Genomic DNA, 24724 nt, shown 5'->3' on the forward strand with positions numbered 1-24724 from the left:
TTATCCATTAATGATCTTCATGTCTCGAATGTACACTAAAACTCGCTGCATTGTTATATGCACCCGTCCTACGTCAGCCCTTTGTTCGGTGATTGTCGTTTGTTGGTGTGGCTTATAGGTGTTTTTGTATCTCGATTTATATATAAAGATTAGACTTTTAGTTTTCCTGTTTGAATTATTTTACACTGGTCATTTTGGGGCCCTTTATAGCATGCTCTTCGTTGCAAGCCAAGACAATGTGTTGAAGGCCATACTTTGACCAATAACGGTTTACTTTAATACATTGTGACTTGGATGGAGGTTTGTCTCATTGGCACTCACATCACATCTTATTTATATTAAATACATTACCATGAAATCTTTATCAACGAAAAGAAACAGAAAATTTCTAACAATATGCACATCTCCATACAGTGACCCCACATTGCTTTAGTACACTTGTATTACTACAAACAAGCATCTTATGAGCAGTCGTGGATTATATGTTGGACAGACCAAAGACTGACATAATGAAACATATATATCACCCAAACTTAGTTTGAAGGTATTTAAAAATACTCTGGAGTGATCAAGTGACATTGTATACCCTAGATTTTGTAAGGAGCTAACCATTGATAAGCAGCGACACTAGAGATAAAACTGTAGACTCAAAGCACAAAATAGGAAGGTTTATATTGAATCTTAAAATTTGAAAGTCAAACTATTGTTATCAATCATTTGTGAATGGTGATATTTGATCAAAGGTTGATTATGATCAATTAATAAATATATTAAATTAAAAGCAATAATAAATTAAAATAAAGAACAAAACATCATAACATTTTATTAAAAAGTAAAGTTTGATCATCAGACCAGAGACCAATAAAATAAAAATACAATTTGTATAAAATGAGAACTTAAATAAATAACAATGCAAGTTATGATTGCAATTAAAATATAACTTATAATCATAAAATGTTATAAAGGAAATACTTCAGGAATAATCATACAAATTCAAATGTTAACTGAACATATTTCAATTAATTAATTACGTATGCTGTTATACTGTTGATATAATATAAATAGATATCAGTAATAAATAAACAGCCAAAACTCCCAGAAAGGTCTCAAATTATTTTTAAAAATTAAAGGGCAGCTTTTTGTTGAGTCATTGATCATTTTCTCTCCCATATATCTCATAAATTTTAATTTGATTGCTAAAAACTACAATTTACCATTACACATATGATCTTTTTTACAATGACATCCTTGTTTTTTCACCAAATAAAAATCCCATTTTCAGTTCTGTGCAGAATACCGCATAAAAATATTTTAAAACGTTCTAAAGAACATTAATACAAATCAATCTTGTGGTTTCAGAGGAGATTTTTTAAAATCATACAATAAAATGAAACAGAAATATAGCTTAAATTGCACATTAATGGCCATTACTAGTTTGAGATAAATAAATTGAGCTTGATACTTTCTGTTCCATATGTCCTTGCAAAAATAGGGAAAATAAGAACTTAAAACTGTTTTGTGTTATTTAGTTAACATATGTCAAAATAGTTCCTTATGTTTTCCAAATCCATGGCATAACAAACCAAAAAAAATGCTATAGTATATATATAAAAAAAATGAAATTTATTAATTGTTATCATATAAAACCTGATCAGTAATTGTCAGATTCACTTACAAAAAATACAGAACCATATATCTAAAAGATACAATTAAGATTAAACCACAATACATAAAAAATCCCTCTCTGGGAAACAAATGCTATCTGTAAAACAGTTCTGAGGTTTTAATGAACTAACCCTGCCTTTTAAATAAATTAAAGCTCACTTTTCGAATCAACAACATAATGCTAATATTGAAAAAGAGAACTTTTGACATTGCTGACCAAGTTACATATCTCAGACATTTTGTGAGGACAAAAACATTTCCTTTTTGTTTGTAATTAAAAGATTTCTTGTTTGCCTGATATTTCAATATTTTTTTTTGGTTTAATAGTTAACACCTAAGTTTTTTTTAATACATTTGCAGGAGTCAGTTTCTATAGGAAAGTGGGTTTTTATCATACCAATATTTCAAGCCATCAGCACCTACATTACTATTTTTTTGCTGTAACTCAAATTTACATCTACTGCAAAAATAAATATATTAGGCCAGAAACTTAAATAAATAAAGACTCCACGAAATGATGATGTTGAAGCATTTCTAATCATTTACATGATCTAATTACAACATTTTCCTAATGTTCATAAGATAAACACAATAAAATATGAAATTTGAAGACTTTGTCATAATGAAGGTAGAGCTACTGTCAACCTTTAAACAAACATTTTAGTATGACAATAAACAGAAGAAAGATTGTCGTCTTTAGACTCATAACAACAGAACAAGTTGTGTGATCTGATCAATAAATGGAAGCATGTCAATTATGGATTTTATAAAATGATACACTTATCTTATTTATATTCATGCATAAATAAATGACAGTTGCACAAAACAGACTAAAGAGTGCAACAGCTCAAATGCATGTCTGACATAAAACCATTGTAAACATTTAAGTATATGTAGATAGAGTTGTCGTCAAATCAGGTAAAATTTCTATCATGACCTTCAACTATGGAATGGTGCTAACTGCCTGAACAAAAGTTATCCAAAAATGACAGAACTACTTCACAGCCATCATTTATACTACCATGAAAAAATACAAAAACAAATCTCATATCATCATACATGTTCATTATGTCTATAATCCTCTTTTAAGGAAAACACTGATTTACATCTTGAATGGCTGTTCTGCATACCGGACAAGGCTGGTCTAATGCCTCAATCTTTGTAGCACATGCCATACAAAATGTATGACCACATGGTATTATAACTGCATGTGGTCGATCCACACACACTGTGCACCTTTGTGAATTATCATCATGCTAAAAGACAAGAAATTATAATGTTACATTAATTAACAGTTTGGCATAAAATTGGTAGCTGATTTACCTAAAACTAAGGAAAAAATTGTGTCTGATTGTCAGATTTTTTTATTTTAACAAAGATAATCAATAGAATTTTTAGTTGTTAGTAAGCTTTTGATAGAAGAAAAAAATAAAAATTGGTCAGTTTAAAATGCCCAGGTTGGTTTAGTGATTTTTGAATTAGGATCATAGTTGAAAACTGTGTGATCAGGAGATAATTACAAGAAAATACACTGTTTATATTTTTTACTGGAAAATAACTATGCTTCCAAATTTGAAAAACCAGATATATCTCTTCAAACAATTCCATAATAGCCTGTTCAGAACTTAAACATGTGTGTTGGCTTGCCTTCCTGTAATGTTTCACAGACCTAGGTTGAAAACTATAGTGCTGATTACACAAGACTAATGCAACCTTCTTTTTTAAAATTTTCTGTCCTGAAAATGGGTGAAAAAAATCTTTAAATGATTCCCAATTTGCAGGTGAACTGTAATAAAGGTCAATACATATATATATATATATATATAAACTTCCTGTAAAATTTTAATGATCTAGATTCAAAACTGTAGGACGACTTGATTACATAAATTATATACCCATTTTCCCTTCCTGCCAATTTGCCGGCCATACTGCCTCCCCAACATCACCATACTATAGACCAGGTTTATGACTGACCTGGCCTAAAATGCATTATAGGTATTGAAATATCTTTTCTACTTTCTACAAGCTTTTTGTGTTTATTTGATAATTTCACTTGATTTTTGATTGACAATAATTCATAAAAAATAAAAGGATATGAAGTACATTTGTAAATGTACATGGGACAAATTGCTCACAATACAGAGAAAAAATCAATGAACATAACCATATATTGCTGTGGATGATTAACTGCATTAGGATTATAAAATAATCTGAAATAAAATGGCCATTTCACTATGGAAAAACAGGCTTGATAAATGTATGCATATATCTGAAGAAGCAAGAAAATGTGTTTCTGCTACACTCGCTCGGCATATATTTGTCATGAACCCCAATATCAAAACATTAATATACTAGATATGAATACAAATACAAAGAACTGATCATGTAATTGTTAAGCTGAAGCCTTGCAAATTGTTAACACATTCCCCATTTTCATTTTTATACCCCCGCTTTTTAAAGTGGAGGTATATAGTGATGGGAAAGTCCATCCTTCCCTGTGTCCGTCTTGCACACTATGTTTCATTTTGTATCCCCTACTCCTCCTTAACCACTTATCAGAACGAAATGCCATTGTGCACCTCCTATTTTGTTTTTGTTGAAAATCATTTTTGGGGTTTCCATTTGAAAAACATGGGACTATTGCCATGAAATAGGGGTATCCATGTTGTATCCTTCTAAACCACTGATTATAATTTAATGAAACTTTCCCCGATTTATTTATGATATAATGCCATTGTGCACCTATTTTGTTTTTGTTCAAAATCATTTTTGGGATTTCCATTTAAAAAACAGGGACTTTTCAATTGACAAAACCTTGGGGGTATCCATGTTGTATCACCAACTCCTCCTAAATCACTTATTATAATTTAATGAAACTTTCTCAAGATTTTTTATGATATAATGCTATAATGCACTCCTATTTTGTTTTTGTTCAAGGTTATTTTTTTTTAGTTTTTATTTCAAAAACATGGACTTTACCATTGCCATATAACTGGGGTACTCATTTTGTATCAACAACTTCTCCTAAACTGCTAATCATTATTTAATGAAACTTTTGGAGATTCTTAATCATATAATACCATTGTGCACCATGTATTTATAAAGGTTACTCGGGAACACGTGTATTTGTTTACTTTTAACACGTGTGTTTAAATCTAAACATGTTTATGTTTAATTTGATTGGACCATCAGTAAGTTATTACCGGTTTAAGTTATATCAATCATGATAACTTCATGCTAGAATTTTAGCGCTAAAATTATAATAAGATATCTAGAATTGTCATTCGAGGTTCGCCTATCCGACAGAAAGGTTCGTTTTTTCTTAAATCGCCACTTGGTAAAATGTCCGAATCTTCTCCACGTCTGGAATTGAATGAAGACATACTACTCGAAGGAGATAATAGTTTACCGCCACCTAATATTCATAAAGCAGCTGATAAGTCGTCTGATTTGGTAGATACTGTAGAGCTTTTTAAGACAATTTTAGACAGCAAGTTAGGTGAGTTGAAATCTGAACTCATACAAGAACAAGATTGCCTTAAGAGAAAAATTAAGGAGGACGTCACTCTAAAATTTAAGGGGGAAGGAAACAGAATTCAGTACACCTTTAACGAGGAATTATTAGACACTGTTAATAAACTTTCAAAATTCATCCCTAACTCCAATACTCAAGCCTATAGATTAGTTCTTGACATAACTGATAAGATCAAAAGCCGTAATAAGAAAATACGCATAGCTGATGCTTCCCCTGCTGGTTGGGGAACCGTTAGGGAATACGAATCCAATGCCGTGGCTTCAGATTCTGAAGATGAGAGAAAGATACGACAAGCTGAGACCAGAGCTATCCGTACCTCCAAGGAGAAGTCAAAATCTCGCCAGCAACCTTACCCAAAAAATCCGCCTCGTCAACAACCTGCGGAATCTTATGGTAACCCTGCTTACGCTCAGCATTATCAACGTAATCAGCAACAGCCCTTTCGTGGGAGCTTCGCAAGGCGTGAGCCTTGCTCAATCGACACGTGCCACTACTGCAAGCAACAAGGCCACTGGAGAAAAAACTGTCCTCTTCTCGCCAGTCTCAGGTCATCCAACAGCAACTCCACAACCTACCAGAAGTAGTAAAGTAGGGCCTGAACGTCACTCTCCAGTCATTGTGAATGATAAGTATTTAGACACTATTAATGACCAATTTTCTACATGTTTTGTTGATAACGATTATATAGAATCTTTTTTAGATCAAGTTCAATATTTTGAAAATTGTCAGTCATATGATAAATTTAAAGGGGTGAAAGGTAGATTAGCTTGTCATGTAAAGTATTGGGAAAATATAGGTGCTTGTCCTTTTGTGCTTGATACAATAAAAAATGGTTATGTTATTCCATTTATAGATACACCTTTTAAAATGTACCACAGAAATAATAGATCAGCACGGCAGAATACTGAATTTGTCACAAAGTCAATTGAAGATTTAGTTCAAATAGGTTGCGTAATTAAAGTGCCTTTTCAACCATATGTGGTAAATCCATTGAGTGTTGCTACTCAAAAGTCCGGTAAGAAACGACTTATTTTAGATATGAGTCAATTGAATAAACACATAAAGCGCGAAAAAATAAAATTTGAGGATTGGAAGTTAGCTATACAATATTTTGACAAAGATATGTATCTGTTTAAGTTTGATTTAAAATCTGGTTATTTTCACTTAGACATATGCTCACAGCAACAGACTTTCTTAGGTTTTCAGTGGGAAGGTCAATTTTATTGCTATACTGTTTTAGCTTTCGGAATTACTACCGGTCCGTACATTTTTACTAAATGTTTGAGGCCACTAGTAAAATTTTGGCGTGGAAACGGTATAAAAGTTGTTTTGTATTTAGATGATGGATTTGGCATGAGTCCAGATGAAAATACATGTAATGAGCAATCGTCCTTCGTAAAAAGGTCTTTGATTGATGCTGGTTTCCTTATTAACGAGGAGAAGTCTGTTTTTAAACCTGTTACCGAGTTAGAATGGTTGGGAATAGTTTGGAACTCGAAAGAATACAAATTATCTATTACTCAACGTCGAGTTGACGATTTGATTTTCTCATTGAATGTAATTTTGGCTAAATTTCCCTATGTTACAGCTAGATCTTTAGCTCAGGTTGTAGGTAGAATTATTTCTATGACTCCCGTAATCGGAAATGTGGCTAGAATTATGTCAAAGTTCTGTTACATGGAAATTGAAAGTAGAATTGGGTGGGATATTCCCATTACAGGGTACAAACCCGTCGAGGTTTTATCAGAGTTAAAGTTCTGGTTAGAAAATGTCACCATGATTAACTATCGTAATTTATGTCATTACAGTAAATCTTCTGTTGTCATATACTCAGATGCTAGTAATATTGCCGCTGGTGCATACACCGTTGAATTAGAAAATAAGATTTTCCATAAGATGTGGACATGTAGTGAAACGGTACAAAGCTCCACATGGAGAGAGCTGAAAGCTATAGAGTTGGCCCTTTTTTCTTTTAAGAATAGTTTCACAGGAAAAACTATAAAGTGGTTTACTGACAATCAAAATTGTGTCAAAATTGTTAATTCGGGAAGTATGAAAGAAAATCTTCATGTTATAGCAAAATCTATTTTTTCATTTTGCATTCAAAAAGGAATATCAATTGACATTCAATGGATTCCCAGAAAAGAAAATGAAAAGGCTGATTATATCAGCAAAATGGTTGATTTCGAGGACTGGGGAGTCACACATATATTTTTCAATTTTTTAAATGATATGTGGGGTCCTTATTCGATTGACAGGTTTGCAAGTGTCGAAAATAGAAAAGTTATGAGATTTAACTCCTTATTTTGGCAACCTGATTCTGAAGCAGTTGATGCATTTTCTCAAGTTTGGACCAATGAAAATAATTGGCTAGTTCCACCAATTAATCTTGTGATACGATCGATTAAACACATTATAGCTTGTAAAGCTCGAGGCACGTTAGTTGTGCCTAAGTGGATTTCTGCTGCATTCTGGCCTTTGATATTCGATAAACATCTGATTTATCAAGATTACGTAAAAGATGTTATTGTGTTTAAAAATACTGATGGTATTTATAAGCAAGGTTCGAATAAGAATACGATATTCGGAATTGAACCGTTTGGTTCGCCAGTTTTGGCTGTTTTGCTAGATGCATCTTAGACATGGCCCTAATATATATAGATATATTTTAGCAGGCATGGTCTGTTTGTGACATGGCCCTAATATATATATAGATATATTGTAGCAGTCATGGTCTGTTTGTGACATGGCCCTAGTATATGTATATTGTAGCAGGCATGGGTGTTTATGTTGACATGGCCCTAGTATCGGTAATGATATTGTAGCAGGCTTGGTTTTTTATTTGACATGGCCCTAGTATCTATAATGATATTTTAGCAGGCATGGTAATTTGTTTTACAGTTTATGGCCCTAGTATCTATAAAGATATTGTAGCTGGCGTTGAAATATTTGAATATATATTATATTTTACTGTGTATAGAAATCTGAAATATGCTAATAATCGTCCTCTGTATATGTATATAAAATGTTATTGCAATTTTACGTTTTTCAGATATTTTTTCAGTAGGACATTGGTCAGACTTTAATTCACAAGTTGCCTCTAATAATGATCTCAGCAGTTTGTTCAAACAGTTACCAGAATTCCTTCTTTCGTCCAAGGCTGCGAGTACTCAGAAGAAATATTGATATGCCTTCAATTCATGGTGTAAGTGGACTAGTCAATATTCTTTTTCACCATTGCCAGCATCTCATTTACATATTTCTTTATATTTAATTCATTTGTCTGAAACTGCAAAATCGGTTTCAAAATTAAATGATGCTTTTTACGCCATAAAATGGGCACATAAATTAGCTGGCGTTGCTGATCCCAGTGAAAATAATCTAGTTGCATCTGTTCTTGAAGGGGCTCATAGAAAAATAGGTCATTCAGTTGTCAAAAAAGAACCTATCACACCGCATATTTTGAAAAATATTGTATGTAAATATGCTAATAATACTTGTAATTTAAAAGATGTAAGAATAGCATGTATGTGTTTATTAGCCTATGCTGGCTTTTTAAGATTCTCCGAGTTAGCTAACTTGAGAAGGTCTGATATACAGTTTTCCCCTACTTACCTTACACTTCATTTAGTCAAGAGTAAAACTGATGTATATAGGGAAGGGAAAGATGTTGTCATTTCAAAAACAGGGAATATTACATGCCCGGTAGATGTACTTCAGCGTTATCTAAAGTTAGCTAACTTTCCTGAAGAATCGAATGATTTTATTTTTAGATCTATTTGTTATTGTAAATCTTTGAATATATACAAACTTAGAAAGAGTAGTCATATTTCTTACACCAGAGCCAGAGTGTTATTGTTATCTGCACTTGACAGTTTAGGTCTTGATAAAAAACAGTTTGGCTTACATAGTTTGAGGTCAGGAGGAGCTACTGCCGCGGCAGAAGCTGGAATAGATGACCGGTTGTTTAAGAAACACGGGAGATGGAAAAGTGATAAAGCCAAAGATGGTTATGTTAAAGAGAGTATACTCAACAGATTGTCAGTATCTAAGAATTTAGGATTGTAATTTATATTGTTTGTCCCCCCTTTTTCTTTATGTCCCTTTCTTTATCAATCGAAGCTTTCTGTGCTGTCGGGGCGAGCTGATAACCAAAAACTGTGTTGAGTTTTTACTTTGTAAATGCTTTATGTTCGTTTGAAGTATTGAATAAGAACATAAATGTATTTATAAAGGTTACTCGGGAACACGTGTATTTGTTTACTTTTAACACGTGTGTTTAAATCTAAACATGTTTATGTTTAATTTGATTGGACCATCAGTAAGTTATTACCGGTTTAAGTTATATCAATCATGATAACTTCATGCTAGAATTTTAGCGCTAAAATTATAATAAGATATCTAGAATTGTCATTCGAGGTTCGCCTATCCGACAGAAAGGTTCGTTTTCCCACCCACCCACCCCTTTTATTAAGACTTCATAGGAATGTGAATCAGTATGTTATGTAGAAAATAGTTGATAAAATACATGTATGTAAATCGAAATGATTTTTTCTTCAACTTATAGAACATTTTTCTATTGTAGATTGTGTTTATATGTGATGGCAGCGGTCGATGACAGCAAATTGGACATTTGTTTATTGTTTATAATAAAAATAAGCTTTCTGTGCTGTCGGGGCGAGCTGATAACCAAAAACTGTGTTGAGTTTTTACTTTGTAAATGCTTTATGTTCGTTTGAAGTATTGAATAAGAACATAATCCTATTTGGTTTCTGGTCAAATTGATTTTTAGAGTTTCCAATACCATAACATCAACTTTGCAAGGAACAGCAGTATAATTTTGTGAGCTCTGATCACAGTACCTCTAGTTTATTCTATGTTAAATAATAATGATACCCCTCATAAAAAGTATACAGCTAACAGGAAGTTATTCAGTGATGAAACTGAAAACATATGGCTCACTCATATTAACCTTTATACCACATTTCAGAAAGCACCGATAAGTTACTAAGTTCCATAAAAAATGCACCAAAATTAATCAACTAACCTATTATGTTAAATAATATGCAAGTGTTCATTTCACATGTTGAGTCATGAATCTTAAAATTTTACATGGTATAGAACACATTTCTATCATTGATACTAAATTCCAGAAAGATCTTGTATGTAGTTCTGGAGAAAAATAGAACGGAAATTCTCAACTATGTATAAAAGAGTTTAGTGTTTGGAAGTTGTTGAGTGATGAATCTGAAAACACAACACATGGTATAGCTCACTCATATAAAAAAATATATTTATGAGACAGACATGCTGAAAGAAAACAGTTTGGTCCCCTTTTATAAAGGGTATACATATTTTTATGAATTTAGAAATATACTAACTGCGGTAATTGACCTGTGCATGAAGTCTTTCGATACGCTGACAGTTGGTGTGTCTAGCTGTATCCAGTTTGCAGGAGAGACGTGTGTACTGGCTGGCGTGGTCAACGTGTTATATTGGTTACTTACTGGTGGGGTCCTAGTGTTATATTGGTTACTTGCTGGTGGGGTCATAGTGGTATATTGGTTACTTGCTGGTGGGGTCATAGTGGTATATTGGTTACTTGCAGGTGTGGCCATAGTGGTATATTGCAATTGGTAAGTTTGCGACGAAGATGGAGTGGCATTTTGAGGCGAGTTCCTTGAAGTTGACAGTGCTGGTAGTTCTATATCACTGTCTTGACTGTCAGAACAAGATTGGACCTCAAATTTAGGTATCTGCAATAAAAAATTAATATCAATACTACATATATTTGAAAAATAATACTACATGCACCTTTAAATTCTGAAGTCCAGTTTCACTAATTACAATTAAGGCAAAATATGTACTGTGTGCCACATTTTTAGGCTTTTAGGTTTCCAGAAGCCTCCAGTAATATTTGTAACCTATTTTGAACACAGACTGTTTCCAAGTTGGACAATTTCTTCCATGTATGGTAATTTAGTCAACCAAGAACATTTATCCACACTACACAGATACCACAATTGCACTTTCATTATCCATGTTCAGTAAACCATGGAATTGGGGTCAAAACCCTAATTTGGCATACAAATTAAAAAGATCGCATCATAATGAATATTTGTACTTTTAATTAGTTTTAATTCTATGTCACTCACTTTTTTTTTGGAAACATGATGAACAAATTGTGTAAAATTGTATTTAAAGGGCAATAACTCCTTAAGAGATCCCTCAACAACTTTGGTGAATGTGTCACTTTAACTCCTTGTCAGATTTCTCTTCATGCTTTAGTTTTTGAGACATAAGCCAAAAACTGCACTTTACCCATATGTTCTATTTTTTGCCATGGCAGCCATGTTTTTAGAAGAAACAGAAAATAAAACATAAACTTAATTCTAGATACCCTAAGAATTATTCAGCTAAAGTTTGGTTAGAATTATTTCAATACTTTCAGAGGAGATTTTTAAAATAGTTTACGAGGGATGAAAATGGATGCCAAGTAGAAATGGCTAAAGCTTACATTTCATTTAAGGAAACATGAGCTAAAAATACATTTTTTTCATTGGTCTAAAAGTCGTCGCTAGGGGCCGTATTGATCTCATAGTAGGGTATGAATGATTTGTTCATTGTTGAAGACCCTACATTGACAGACAAGTTGAACAGGAATAAAAGCCCTGTATATTGATAATTTGTATTTTTTCTATGCATTTTGTATGTACATTTACTAAATATCCCTTTATTTTCTTAAAATGTTGATGTATGAGATTCTGCTTAATATGCGACAAAACCTTTTCATCACACATGAAAATATATTACAATGCAACATATAGTGATCCATAATTTGGTTTACCCATACCTTTTCTTTTGTGTGTAAATATAAGTGAGGTTTATCTTTACCATATTCTACCAACTGTGTGAAGGCTGCCTCTTCGCCCTTATAGTTACCCAGGAAATACTCCATCCTGTGGAGTTTTCCTTTAAAGTTTTTCCCATTTGGAAAAAAAATATGCACCATCTCCTGGAGGACTTGGCTTTGGGTCAAACATTTATTCATCTGAACTGGTCTTGGTCCAATGTTGAACTGTTTGGTACTGTTTTTCATGAGAATGTACTTATTTATTGAATAAGAAAAGTGCTGCCATCCAATAATTACAGTCTTAGTTCTACTCCCTGATGTTGTTTTCTTCTGTAAAAATGGAATAAAACTAATTTTTAAATCTTTTTTGAATAGTTGAAACTTGATTAACTTTTTATATTATAATATGAGCATATAAACATTTTTTATATTATAATATGAACAAGAAGTTGCACACAATATTGTGCTAAGCATGCCTCCCCTTTAACTCAGAAGAATGGCTGAACATATTGAAAAAATTTCAAAGTATCAGGAAACATGAAGTTGGTAATGAAAACATTTGAAAAATTCTCACATTTTACAACTCATGACTGTTAAGCTGGTGGCCAAGTATGAAGTCATTCCACGCATTCATATCGAAGAAGTTTTTGACAAAAAATTTTGAAGTTCATGTACATATTGAATTTTTTTTAAAGCATCGGCAAACAGGAAAGTTTTATCTGAACTAGATGTGTCAAAGCGACACAAATGGCCCTGTCCCAAAAAGTTGAAAAATCTGCAATTTCAATATAAACACATGTGGACACAAACATGATGGTAGTCTCACATATAAAAAATCAGCTCAAAATCTGGAGGCGTATAGAAAAAAAATCTGTATAAATGTGATTTTCAACAAGTTATCAAAGGTCAAAGCCGGTAATTTCATCAAAAATTAGCAGAGCAGAACGAAACTTAAACTTGACCTGTAACTCATTATGGTTAACTAACATACCAAAAATAAGCCCAATATCTGAAGACGTTTAGAAAAAAAGACATTTTCAACAATTTCTCAAAGTCAAAAGTACGTATAAATTTCGGCAAAAATTAGTGGAGCGGAACGAAACTTAAACTTGATATATAACTCATCTTGGTTAACTCACATACCAAATATCAGCCCAATATCTGAAGGTGTTTCCAAAAAAAGTCTGTACAACTGTGATTTTCAACAATTTCTCAAAGTCCAAAGTCTGTAATTTCGGCAAAAATTAGTGAAGCGGAAAGATACTGAAACTTGATCTGTAACTCATCATGGTTAACTCACATACCAAAAATCAGCCCAATATCTGAAGGCGTATAGTAAAAAACTGTATAATGGTTTATTGCCGAATGACGGAATTATGGAATTTGAGAATAATGGAATATCAGAATAACGGAATTTTGGAATTTCGGACAAGGGTCAAACTATATGGCACCGACAACTTTGTTGTTTGATGAAAAATGTTGAAGTTCATTTTACAAATTGAAATGTTTTCAAATTTAATTGTCAAACAGGATTCAAAGTTGGTATCTGAAAAATCTGAAAACATTAAAACTCATTGTTAAGCTGGTGGCCAAGTATGAAATCATTTAGCACATTCATATTGGAGAACTCCTAATGACAGAAATATTTGTCAGACGCAGGCACCAATTATGTTAAAATCAAACTATAAATGTATAAAAAGTTAACTGACCCAGACATCGAATGCTCTTTTGACCTTTTAGGTCAGCTGAGTTGAGAAGCATCATATAGCATGATTGCAAATGATTTTCAATTGAAAGAAAGTAGGTATTATGCAGAAAGACTAATGTTGTTATTGTTTGAGTATCCACCTGTAAAAATCAGATAAATAAATAATATCAATATCTAATGCACTCATCTTCAATTTTAGACACTGCTACATTAAAACAAGAGGCTCTCAAGTGTCATGAATCCCTCACCCTAATTTTTTTTGCCTAAATCTTTCATCAATAATTATTTTGGCTTTTCAATTTGTATAAATGTTCTTCGAATCTGTCATATCTTCTTCAAAAGCAAAAAAAAACATGCATTTCCCCCTATGTTCTATTTTAGCCATAAGGGCTATGTTTCTTGACATACAAAGAAATAAAATATAAAACTTATATTACTAGATATTCTGAGTCTCATTCAGACTAAGTTTGGCTGTAAATTAATTCAGCAGTTTCCATGGAGATTTTTTTAAAGTAAGCCAACATGATAAATAAATTGTGAAAAAAGTCCTTAAAAGGCAACAACTCCTAAGTGGTCAATTGACAATTTTGGTCATTTGACTTGTTTGTAGATCTTACTTGGCTGAACAATTTTGCTGTTTACAGTTTATCTGTATGTACAATAATTTTCAAGATAATCACCAAAAACCGAAAATTTCTTTAAATCATAAATTCAGGGGCAATAACTGAAAAACTGGTTACCCAAATGGCTGAAAATTTCAGGGCATGTAGACCTTGACCTAATTAATACTTAAACTTCTTGTCTTATTTGACTTAAATGCTGGAGTTTTTGAAATATAAGCTAAAAACTGCATTTTACTATGTGTTCTATTTTTAGCCAAGATGGCCGTTGTTTGAAAAAATAGAAAATAAAACACAAACTTTATTTAAGACACCCTAATGGACATTCAGATTAAGTTTGGTTTAATTTGGTTCGGTAGATCAGAGGAGATTTTTTTATTTTTTTTTAAATATTATGAAAACATTGTGTAAAATTGTCATTAAAGGACAATAACTCCTTAAGGGGTCAATTGACAATTTTGGTCATCTTAACTTATTTGTAGATCTTACTTTGCTGAACATTTTTGCTGTTTACAAACTTTTATCTTAATATCTATAATAATAATCAAGATAATGACCAGAAACTGCAAAATTTCCATAAAATTACCAAGTAAGTGGCAGCAACCCAATAATAAGTTGTTCAATTCATCTGAAAATTTCAGGGTTGATAAATCTTGACCTACTGAAAATTGTACCCCATGTCAGATTTGCTCTAAGGGCTTTATGGTATAAGCTAAAATCTGCATTTTACCCCATATGTTCTATTTTTAGCAATGGCGGCCATGTTTTTTGACGAAATGGAATATAAAACATTAACTTTAATCTAGATACCCTTAGGATCATTCAGCTTAAGTTTGGTTGGAATTTGTTTAGTAGTTTCAAAGGAGAAGATCTTTGAAATAGTTTACGACTAAAGACAACGGAGGCCGAGTGATGGCAAAAGTTCACCTTTCCTTTCAGGAAAGGTGAGCTAAAAAGTTGATTCCTTTGGGAAAATATACATTTATTTTTTTATTTTTTTATATCAATTGTTGTTCACAATTTAACAGATCATTTTGTCTGCTTAACAAAAGCAGAGCAAATGTTCATATTTGTACTATCTGATTAGGCATTATGATTCTGGAATAAATATAAAAAAAACTTCAATTGCACAATTTGGAACTTTGAACAAAAGAGGTTGAGAATTTAAAAACCTTACCTCAGCTGTTGAAACTCTGCTGGTGGTCCTACACTTTTCTATATATGACATCAACCTTGGGTTTATCCCTTAAAATATCAAAAAGTACAAGGGGTTAAATTCTGTCCTATTAAGAATTCCCATTCAAATCATAGATTTGATTTTGATTCAAGGTGTTTTAACACCACTTAACTTAGCACCACTTTTGGGTTATTCAAGCCAGCCAGTTTTTTAATGGAGGAAGCCGGACTGCTGGAAAAAAACACAGACCTTCAATAGGAAAACTGAAAATCCTAGTAAATAAACATGATAAAGATTGGAGTCGCATGCACCCACCCAAGCAGGGTTCGCAAGCAGAAGCTCAGTGTTGACTTGTATTGATGAGCCTAGGTGCTGATGGGTTATTTTTGTCCTTCGTGATTGTGGAAATTTGCTTTCCGTGATTCGATTTTACATGGATTTAGTATCCATGACTCGTGATTAGTGCATTTTTCTTGACACATTTTTAATTCAATTTGATAAACGTTCTCCGTGATGAAGGTTTTAAATCGTCGTTTTTCATGAACAGTGATGAATGTGTTAAACTGTTATTTTTTGTGAACAGTGTTGAGATATTTCCTGTGAACTGTGATCAGCAAATTAAACATTTCGTGAACCGTGATGACAACCCCCCATTAGCCCCCTCATTGATTATGGTAGTTAAACTACTTAGACCAATCAGCGACCAAGGTCCCTTCAAATAATAGATCTAAATATAAAATATGTACCCTGAGGCCGATTCATATATCCAGCATTCCAAAACTGTCCTGGATCATTATATCCCCCCTTCTGGGCACCTTTACCAATTAATTCTCTCCCTCTAACTCAATACCCATTATTTCTACCTCCGACTCTAAAGTTTGGGGATGTAACAGCAGCAGGTTGACTTGAGGATGAAGATCAGCAATGAAAGTGCTGTTCCTTTGTTTTTTTATTTTTCTTGTTCATGTAACTGATTTTGTGTCATGACAATGGGTTCCCTTAACTGTTTTTTTCTCAAAAGTATATAATGAAATTTAAGTAAGAGCTCAACATGTGCAAGGGATTCCCTTTTACCAAAATATTTGATTATAGCTCATGTTCCTTTGCATGCACACACCCAACAAGTGACAGAGAAGAGTGAACATATAGTTAACTTTAAATACATTTTGACATGGATGGAGAGTTATCTTATTGGCACTCATACTACATCTTCTTATTTATATAGATGACAGTGGTCACTCAGTGGTAGAAGTAGAAGTTGATTATGAGGATAGAAATTTTTGTGCAATCAAAACTAATATTTACTACAACACCAACTTCTTCTTATGGAAGCCCAGTGCCTTAGAACGATTTGCAATTTGATTGCAATCTTACAAACAGTTGAATATGAAAAAACTGACCTAATCACAAAGTTTAATATTAAAACTGTTCATTGTTTTTAATTAAACAGACCATGACTGAGGGGTGGTGCTGAATAATCTCTTTGGAAATGAGATATTTCAATACTTATATAACTTTTTATGCTTTTCTTTGAAAGAATTCTTACTTACTTTCATCACTAGGTGTGGTGCTACTCTGTGGTGTATCTTTTTGCCAGGTTTGTCCGGGACAGAGTATCATTAAATTAGTATTCTCTGGTAGGAGTGAAAAATATGCTGCATCAACCTCAGTCCCATCTTCCTCAAGAACCACACAAACAACGGCTTCAACTTCAAACTTTGCACAGCCTACATGTATAAATAATTCAATTAAGGTACATATGAGGTACAAAGCACATCTGCTTGTTTATACAAATAAACAAGTCGTCAAAATATTGAATCTTAAACAAGTATTGTAGTGTTGAGACCATGAAGATAAATATGGCATTGCCTAATAAAATTTTTATCAAGTTTTGCATCGAAAAATATATTTTCTTTTTTGTGATCATTTGAATTTGAGAAGAAATGATAAGTATTTAAAAACACAAGTTTACTATAATCAGCTGAATTATAGTTTCATTCAATATAAAATATACCATGTTACATTTATACATTTTAACCAAAAAAATGTATTGCACCAATCTCAACAACAAAATGAACAGTTTTAAAGCTACTATATTCACTGTGTCTAAACTACCCCGGCAAAAAATGTTTGGACTCGATAGTATCTAATGTCCGGTACGGTGACGGACAATCAACAGACAGAGAAAAGGTAGAATTTGTGTTTATTAATTTGTTTTTTTAATGACATTTAAGAATAAACATACACATATAACTATTTTCGATTGTGTGATGTTATATTTTCTACAACCGTTCTAGATTAATGGAGAAATAAGTAAAAAGGCACATGAAAATGGTGAATTGAGTGAACCTTGCTACGAATTTGTTTAATTTCTTTTTAAATTGTGCACATTGTACGAAAAGAAAAGTACTGAAAGAAAGATATTAACACAGATATTGCATGGCTAGTCACTACGAGCTCCTCAATATTTGCATTTCTGTGCATGGAACGAAAGAAATGGGTCATGTCAAAATGGAAGGACCCTGTTTCGTCAATGTTGTTTATTACATAAGGACCCGGTTTTGTCTCAGTATAGGACCCAGTTTTGTTTTGTTTTGAAACCACATATTTATGAAAAGCTACGTTAACACGGATCTGAACATTGCCCATCGGAAGAAATTAAATATGTGAGTCAAAAAGATGTTATAAAGATGTTATTGCAATACAAACATGTCGTGTTAAAATATATTTCAAACGGGAACTTTTCGAAATAGGGAGTAGACATTTTTGAATGCTATACGTATACCTTATTGAACTTATCTTCGAACTAAGTTTAAATGAAAATAAATACTTTATAGCATGTTCTTACATTAATTCCTTATGATATAAAAAAGAAGATGTGGTGTGATTGCCAATGAGACAACTCTTCAAAAGAGACCAAATGACACAGAAATTAACAACTATAGGTCACCGTAAGGCCTTCAACAATGAGCAAAGCCCATACTGCATAAGTCAGCTATAAAAGGCCCCGAAATGACAAATGTAAAACAATTCAAACGAGGAAACTAACGGCCTAATTTATGTAGAAAAAAATGAACGAAAAACAAATATGTAACACAGCAACAAACGACAACCACTGAATTACAGGCTCCTGACTTGGGACAGGTACATATATACTGAATGTGGCGGGGTTAAACATGTTAGCGGGATCCCAACTCTCCCCCTACCCTGGGAAATTGGTGTAACAGTACAGTATAAGAACGAACTATAAAAATCAGTTGAAAAAGGCTTAATTCATCAGATGGATACATTAATTCTAACGCTTGGTTTAAAAAATTTAACAAATATAATGCCTACCTATGTTAAAATGAGCGTTGAGCATGGCATGAAAGAATTATTTCTTTTTATAAATAAAATTTGGTTTGCAACATTACAACGTCCAATATCTTCGTCTTCGTCTTCGTAGAACAACCTAAGTGGCAGTTTAGACCGTGAAAAATGACAATGTGACAGCTTTCCATCAAAGAACAAATGACGTAAAAGTTAACAAATATAGAACACCGTATGGCATCCAACAATGAGAAACGCCCATACGGCATAGCAAGCTAAAAAAAGGCCCCGAAATGAAAACTGTAAATAAAACTAAAGTGAAAACTAACGACCTGATTTATGTGCAAAATAAAAAACGAAAAACAAATACATGTATAATATACAGCAACAAAAGACAACCATCGTTTTACAGGCTCCTGGATTCGGTACTGGCACATACAGAATGGCGGGGTTGAACGTGTAAGCGCTCCCTCCCAATCCCCCTCCCCCCCCCCCCCACAAATAAAAAAACAACAAAAAAAAAAACAACAAAAAGCTGGGATAACAGCACAACATATGAACAAACTATAAAATTCAGTGAGTTGAAAAAGGCTTAACTCATTTGATTACAGAGCCCCTATAGTAAATATGCGATTGGCGACTGTCTCTGTTTTTTCGTCTTTTATTTAATTTTATGATGGTATACGATATAGTTACATTATATCAGTGGCGGATCCAGGGGGTAGAGGGAGTACGCCGACCCCCTCCCCCCTTTTTGGTGGCTAGAAATAATTATTTTATTATGTTTTTTACGATTTATATATGATTTTTTATTTAACAAACAATCGTAAAAAATAAGTTCCTATTGCTACGCTTGGCGGTATAAAATCCGTTTATGAATACGCCCCTTTCAAAAATCATGGCCTCGATCCGCCCTTGCATATTGACAATTTTAAACTTGACCAACGTGCTTAAATTGTAGAACATTTGTCAATGTACGATAATCATTATACAATGAAGAGGTAAACCTATATATAATAGTTGTACTTGTTAACAATTAACTTGATACTAGTGCATTAATGAATTTGTTAATGTTAAAAAAGAAAAGAAACAAATAAGAGATAAAACATCGTTTATTTATAAAATTACTAATCAAATAATCATCATTGCAATTTCCGGATGGCCTAAGACTATTATACTAATTTATACTTAGTATTATTTTAACAAGGAGGGGTAAACAGATTTTTAACGCACTATTATTGTGATCCTTTGCGCCGCATGGAAATTCCCTTTCTTGGGCGATTCTGCATGCATATACATTTGTCTTATTCTCTTGCTTTATAATGAACGTTTAGTTTTAAAATATTTATTTTCAAACGATCATACTGTCTCCCCCTTTAAGTAGAGCGGAACTTTAAGATAATCACATATCAAATGTGCGTCCTCAAATTTTCAAGGCCGTACGCTATTTAAGTTTGAACACTTAAATTTACATAGTTGATATAAAAAAATCCAATTGCGTTACAAAACCTTCGTTTCTTTTCAATTTATCCCTTTTTTTTTATACAAAACATTATTGAAATTTGCTTTCTTCTAAAATAGCAGGAATCAAGTCTTTACGGATTCAAAAAGGTTATAAGTTATCCTCTGAAAGAAAATGTTTTTCAACGATCACTCAAACTGCTGTTGAACGCCATATTTTAATTTTCGTCATGCGATTATGCATTATTTTCTATGACAAAACCGGGTCTGCTTTGTTAAATTTAAGGACAAAACCGGGTCGTACACATTGACAAAACCGGGTGCTTCAATTTTGACATGACCCACTTCTTTCATTCCATGCACAGACATGCAAATATTCAGGTGATCATAGTGACAAGTCTTGAAATCTCCGTGTTAATATCTTTCTTTCCGTACCTTTCTTTCTGTACAGTGTGCACAATTTAAAGAGAAATTAAACAAATTCGAGGCAGGGTTCACTCAATTCACCATTTTGATGTGCCTTTTTACTTATTTATCCATCAATCTAGAACGGTGGTAGAAAATATTACATCACACTATCGAAAATAGTTATATGTGTATGTATATTCTTCAATATAATTAAAACATCATATAAATAAACACAATTTCTACCTTTCTCTGTCTGTTGATTGTCCGTCACCGTACCGGACATTAGATACTATTGAGTCCAAACATTTTTCGTCGGGGTAGTTTAGACACAGTGATATTAGAACACATTTAAAAATAGTTCCCAATACTTCTCATGTCAGTAATACAAATATAAACAAATGAAATGTTAACTGAACATTTGGTTGTTTCTTTAGGGTAGCTTATTTAAATCCAATTGGCAAATGACAATAGTTTGGTGAATTTACTAGCTAGTTTTGACTTTTAAAAATAAAAGAATATAGTTCACATGTGGCAAGATGAACACAGGAGATTGCAAGAGATTGAAACTATTTTCCATACAATTAACATTTACAAGGGGCATAACTCTTTTTTAAAAAGTTGATCAGCACCAATATTTACTATCTAGTCAAAGACATTGCTGATGTTTACCTATAGAAAAAGTTTCATATAATACTGTTAAGAATTGTACCTGTGTGAGCTCTAACAACTATTTTCAATACAATTAACATTTCCAAGAGGCATAACTCTTTCAAAAAAGTTGATCTGCACCCATATACTAACTTGTCCAAGACATTGTTTATACATTTATAAACCTATAATATAAGTTTCATAAAAATTTTGGCAAGACTAATACCCGTGAGAGCTCTAACAATGCCATTTTCCATATAATTGATATTATCAAAGGGAATAACTCTTTAAGAAAAACTTGATTCTCACACCCATTTTCGAACTTGTTGATACATAACTTATATAAACATATGACATAGTTTCATAAAATTCTTCCAAGAATTGTACATGCGAGAGGGCTAACAAGGCCATTTTCCATAGAATAAATATTTCTAAGGAGCATGACTTTTTTTAAAAAATTGATCTGCATTCATTTTAGAACTTGTTTGAGACATTATTGCTTTTCACCTATAAAATAAGTTAATCCTAGCAAACCCCTGAGAACTCTTACAAGGCTATTTTCCATATAATTAATATTTCAAAGGGACATTACTCTTTTAGAGAAAGTTGATCGCCACACATTTTCAAACTTGTCCGAGACATTACTAATACATTGTAATATAAAAACCTATAAAATAAGTTTCATAAAATTCTGGTAAAATTGTACATGTGAGAGTGCTAACAAGACCGAACAGACAGACAGACACCCAGTATTTCTATGTCCCCAACAAGGCACCTCACAGGGGACAATAAAATGACAGTACTAATACATTTTCAGTATGATTGACAAAGTCTGCAATAATCAAGAAACAATCAAGCTCAAAGGTGGAGTCTGATATGAAACCCTTTGAACTTTGCCAATCATAATAACCAAATTACCTTGTCTTTCAATTACATGCAAGCAACTAAATACACAAAGTTGTTTATAAATATCTTGAAAGAAAACTATTAAAAATTTTGACATAAGTGCCAGGGCAATTGTTGTTTTGTGTGTATTCTTTTTGGGGCATGATAATAGTTAAAGTAACAATTGTCAATATTGTAAAACATAAACATTAAATAGACTTATTAAGAAGGGATATAGTTACTATACTGTTGTCAGGTCATTAAAGATTGCATATTTTGGTGTTAATATTGATTCACTTATAGGGTCTTTGCATCGGAACTATTAAAACACATTTATAAAAAAAAAAGGTTGTTCAGGCAAATTGACACGGGTTATGTTTTTCTCATATATGTTATGATGGTATGATACTTAACCCCTAACGGGAAGGATTGTGTCTGATATTCATGTGATGAAATCATAATCTTTCAATCAGTTTAATTGAAGTCTGGAGCTGGCATGTCAGTTAACTGCAAGTAGTCTGTTGTTATTTATGTATTGTTGTCATTTTGTTTTTTTTTCTTTGGTTACATCTTCTGACATCAGACTCGAACTTCTCTTGAACTGAATTGTAATGTGCGTATTGTTATGCGTTTACTTTTCTACATTGGCTAGAGGTATAGGGGGAGTGTTGAGATCTCATAAACATGTTTAACCCCGCCACATTTTTGCGCCTGTCCCAAGTCAGGAGCCTCTGGCCTTTCTTAGTCTTGTATTATTTTAATTTTAGTTTCTTGTGTACAATTTGGAGTTTAGTATGGCGTTCATTATCACTGAACTAGTATATATTTGTTTAGGGGCCAGCTGAAGGACGCCTCCGGGTGCGGGAATTTCTCGCTACATTGAAGACCTGTTGGTGACCTTCTGCTGTTGTTTTTTCTATGGTCGGGTTGTTGTCTGTTTGACACATTCCCCATTTCTATCTTCAATTTTATGTACAAATGTTTGTTAGACTTGGGGAACTGTATGTGTGGATTACAACCCCTTTCTACAATATTTACTGCTGGATACAGAACAAGTTTGATAATACTCAGTAAGCCTCAGTTGTAGATTTTCTCCTCCAATGGCTTTTGTTCCAATCATAATTGAATAATAATGTTTGCAGTGTACAACATAAAAATAACAATAAGGTCTTCCACTTACTGAAAATAGGGGAGGGGGTACCTTGAATGTGTGTGTTTCATTAGATTCAATTTTGGTGTAAAGAAAGATAATAACCTCTAAAAGTAAAAAAAATCTAAAATTGCTGTTGGTGTAGAAAACTGGAAATAAGACACATGTATCTTATGTTGCAAATTTAATAAAAGCTTTGGTAACAAATCAGAATATTTTAAATAAGTATGTATTAAATTACATGTATAAAATAAATATTAATACAGCATAGAAAATAAAATTCTAACTTACATGTATTTAGAAACTCCTCATAACCTGTAGTGGAACAGACAATACCTTTTCGCTGCTCTCTGGTGTTGTTACAGGCTTTAAGTGGTCTTACCACAAGCTGGGCTGCCATTCTTCTCTCCTAAAAAGTAACACTTGTAATCAGAGAAAATATAATTTGAAAAAGTTACAATGCCAATAACTATTGCAATAGCAGATCATTTTAAGGGTTTTGTTTTTTATTTGTTGGATCATTTAACTGTGCACGCATTATTCGAAAAAAAAAAATGAAGAACAGAAATAAAAGCCCCGTTAATTAATTATTTGTATTTTTCTATCTATGTTTGCAATTTTGTCCTACATGTACACATTTACTCCATATCCCTTTATTTTATATTAATAAATATCCTGGGGATTCACTCTTTTCCTGGACTTTCCTTTTCCAAATTTGGTTGCTTATATAGGGAATCACTGAAGCGTGACTGGAGTGCCCCCCCTTTTTAGGTCAGTCAGCGCCCCCCCCCCCCCTTTACAAGAAGTTCTGGATCCGCCACTGGTTTATATTTGTTTAATGCTGGCCAGATATTTTTTTCACAAAATCATCCAAATCATGTTCCGTGACTCAGATTCAGCAGATAAGACACTGTTCTAGACCTCAAAATGCATTAAAGGAATATTTAGCAAATCTTAAATTGTAAATACATTTACCTCTACTTCAGATTTATCGAAAGACTCTGTATTATTACTGATTACTGAATTGCAATACAATAAATTGTATAATTTTTCATTGACTATTGATTCGATTGCATGAGTTCAACGAAAGATAGGGATATTATGTAAAAGGGAATGAAACGGTTGTTACGCATGTGTGTGTATCCACGTGGCTTCGTACCAAATTAAGCCAATTATTAAGTCATATCGTCGATAGAACCCAAATCTAAAAAAAAAAATAGATTGAGCAAAACAAAAAGCTCAAACCAGAGACATATATACATCTCTGCTCAAACACATAAAAAAAGGAAAACAAATGTAAATACT

General features: G+C 32.7%; 2 protein-coding genes across 2 annotated transcripts; one reads left to right on the top strand and one right to left on the bottom strand.

Moving 5' to 3' along the window:
- Window positions 1-802: 802 nt before the first annotated feature.
- LOC127727230 (uncharacterized) lies at window positions 803-24177 on the bottom strand. Its single transcript, XM_052234705.1, has 6 exons — window positions 23711-24177; window positions 17109-17285; window positions 15559-15626; window positions 12054-12383; window positions 10582-10956; window positions 803-2921 (listed from the first exon to the last, which is right to left on the bottom strand). Exons 1-6 carry the CDS (start codon window positions 23817-23819, stop codon window positions 2751-2753), a joined length of 1230 nt encoding a protein of 409 aa, XP_052090665.1. The 5' UTR covers window positions 23820-24177; the 3' UTR covers window positions 803-2750.
- Window positions 5326-8392, top strand: LOC127727231 (uncharacterized). The gene is made up of 2 exons (XM_052234706.1): window positions 5326-6215; window positions 8253-8392. Exons 1-2 carry the CDS (start codon window positions 5405-5407, stop codon window positions 8384-8386), a joined length of 945 nt encoding a protein of 314 aa, XP_052090666.1. The 5' UTR covers window positions 5326-5404; the 3' UTR covers window positions 8387-8392.
- Window positions 24178-24724: the final 547 nt, after the last annotated feature.

This window comes from Mytilus californianus, unplaced genomic scaffold, assembly GCF_021869535.1.
Source record: "Mytilus californianus isolate M0D057914Y unplaced genomic scaffold, xbMytCali1.0.p SCAF_19, whole genome shotgun sequence".
Classification (NCBI taxonomy): domain Eukaryota; kingdom Metazoa; phylum Mollusca; class Bivalvia; order Mytilida; family Mytilidae; genus Mytilus; species Mytilus californianus.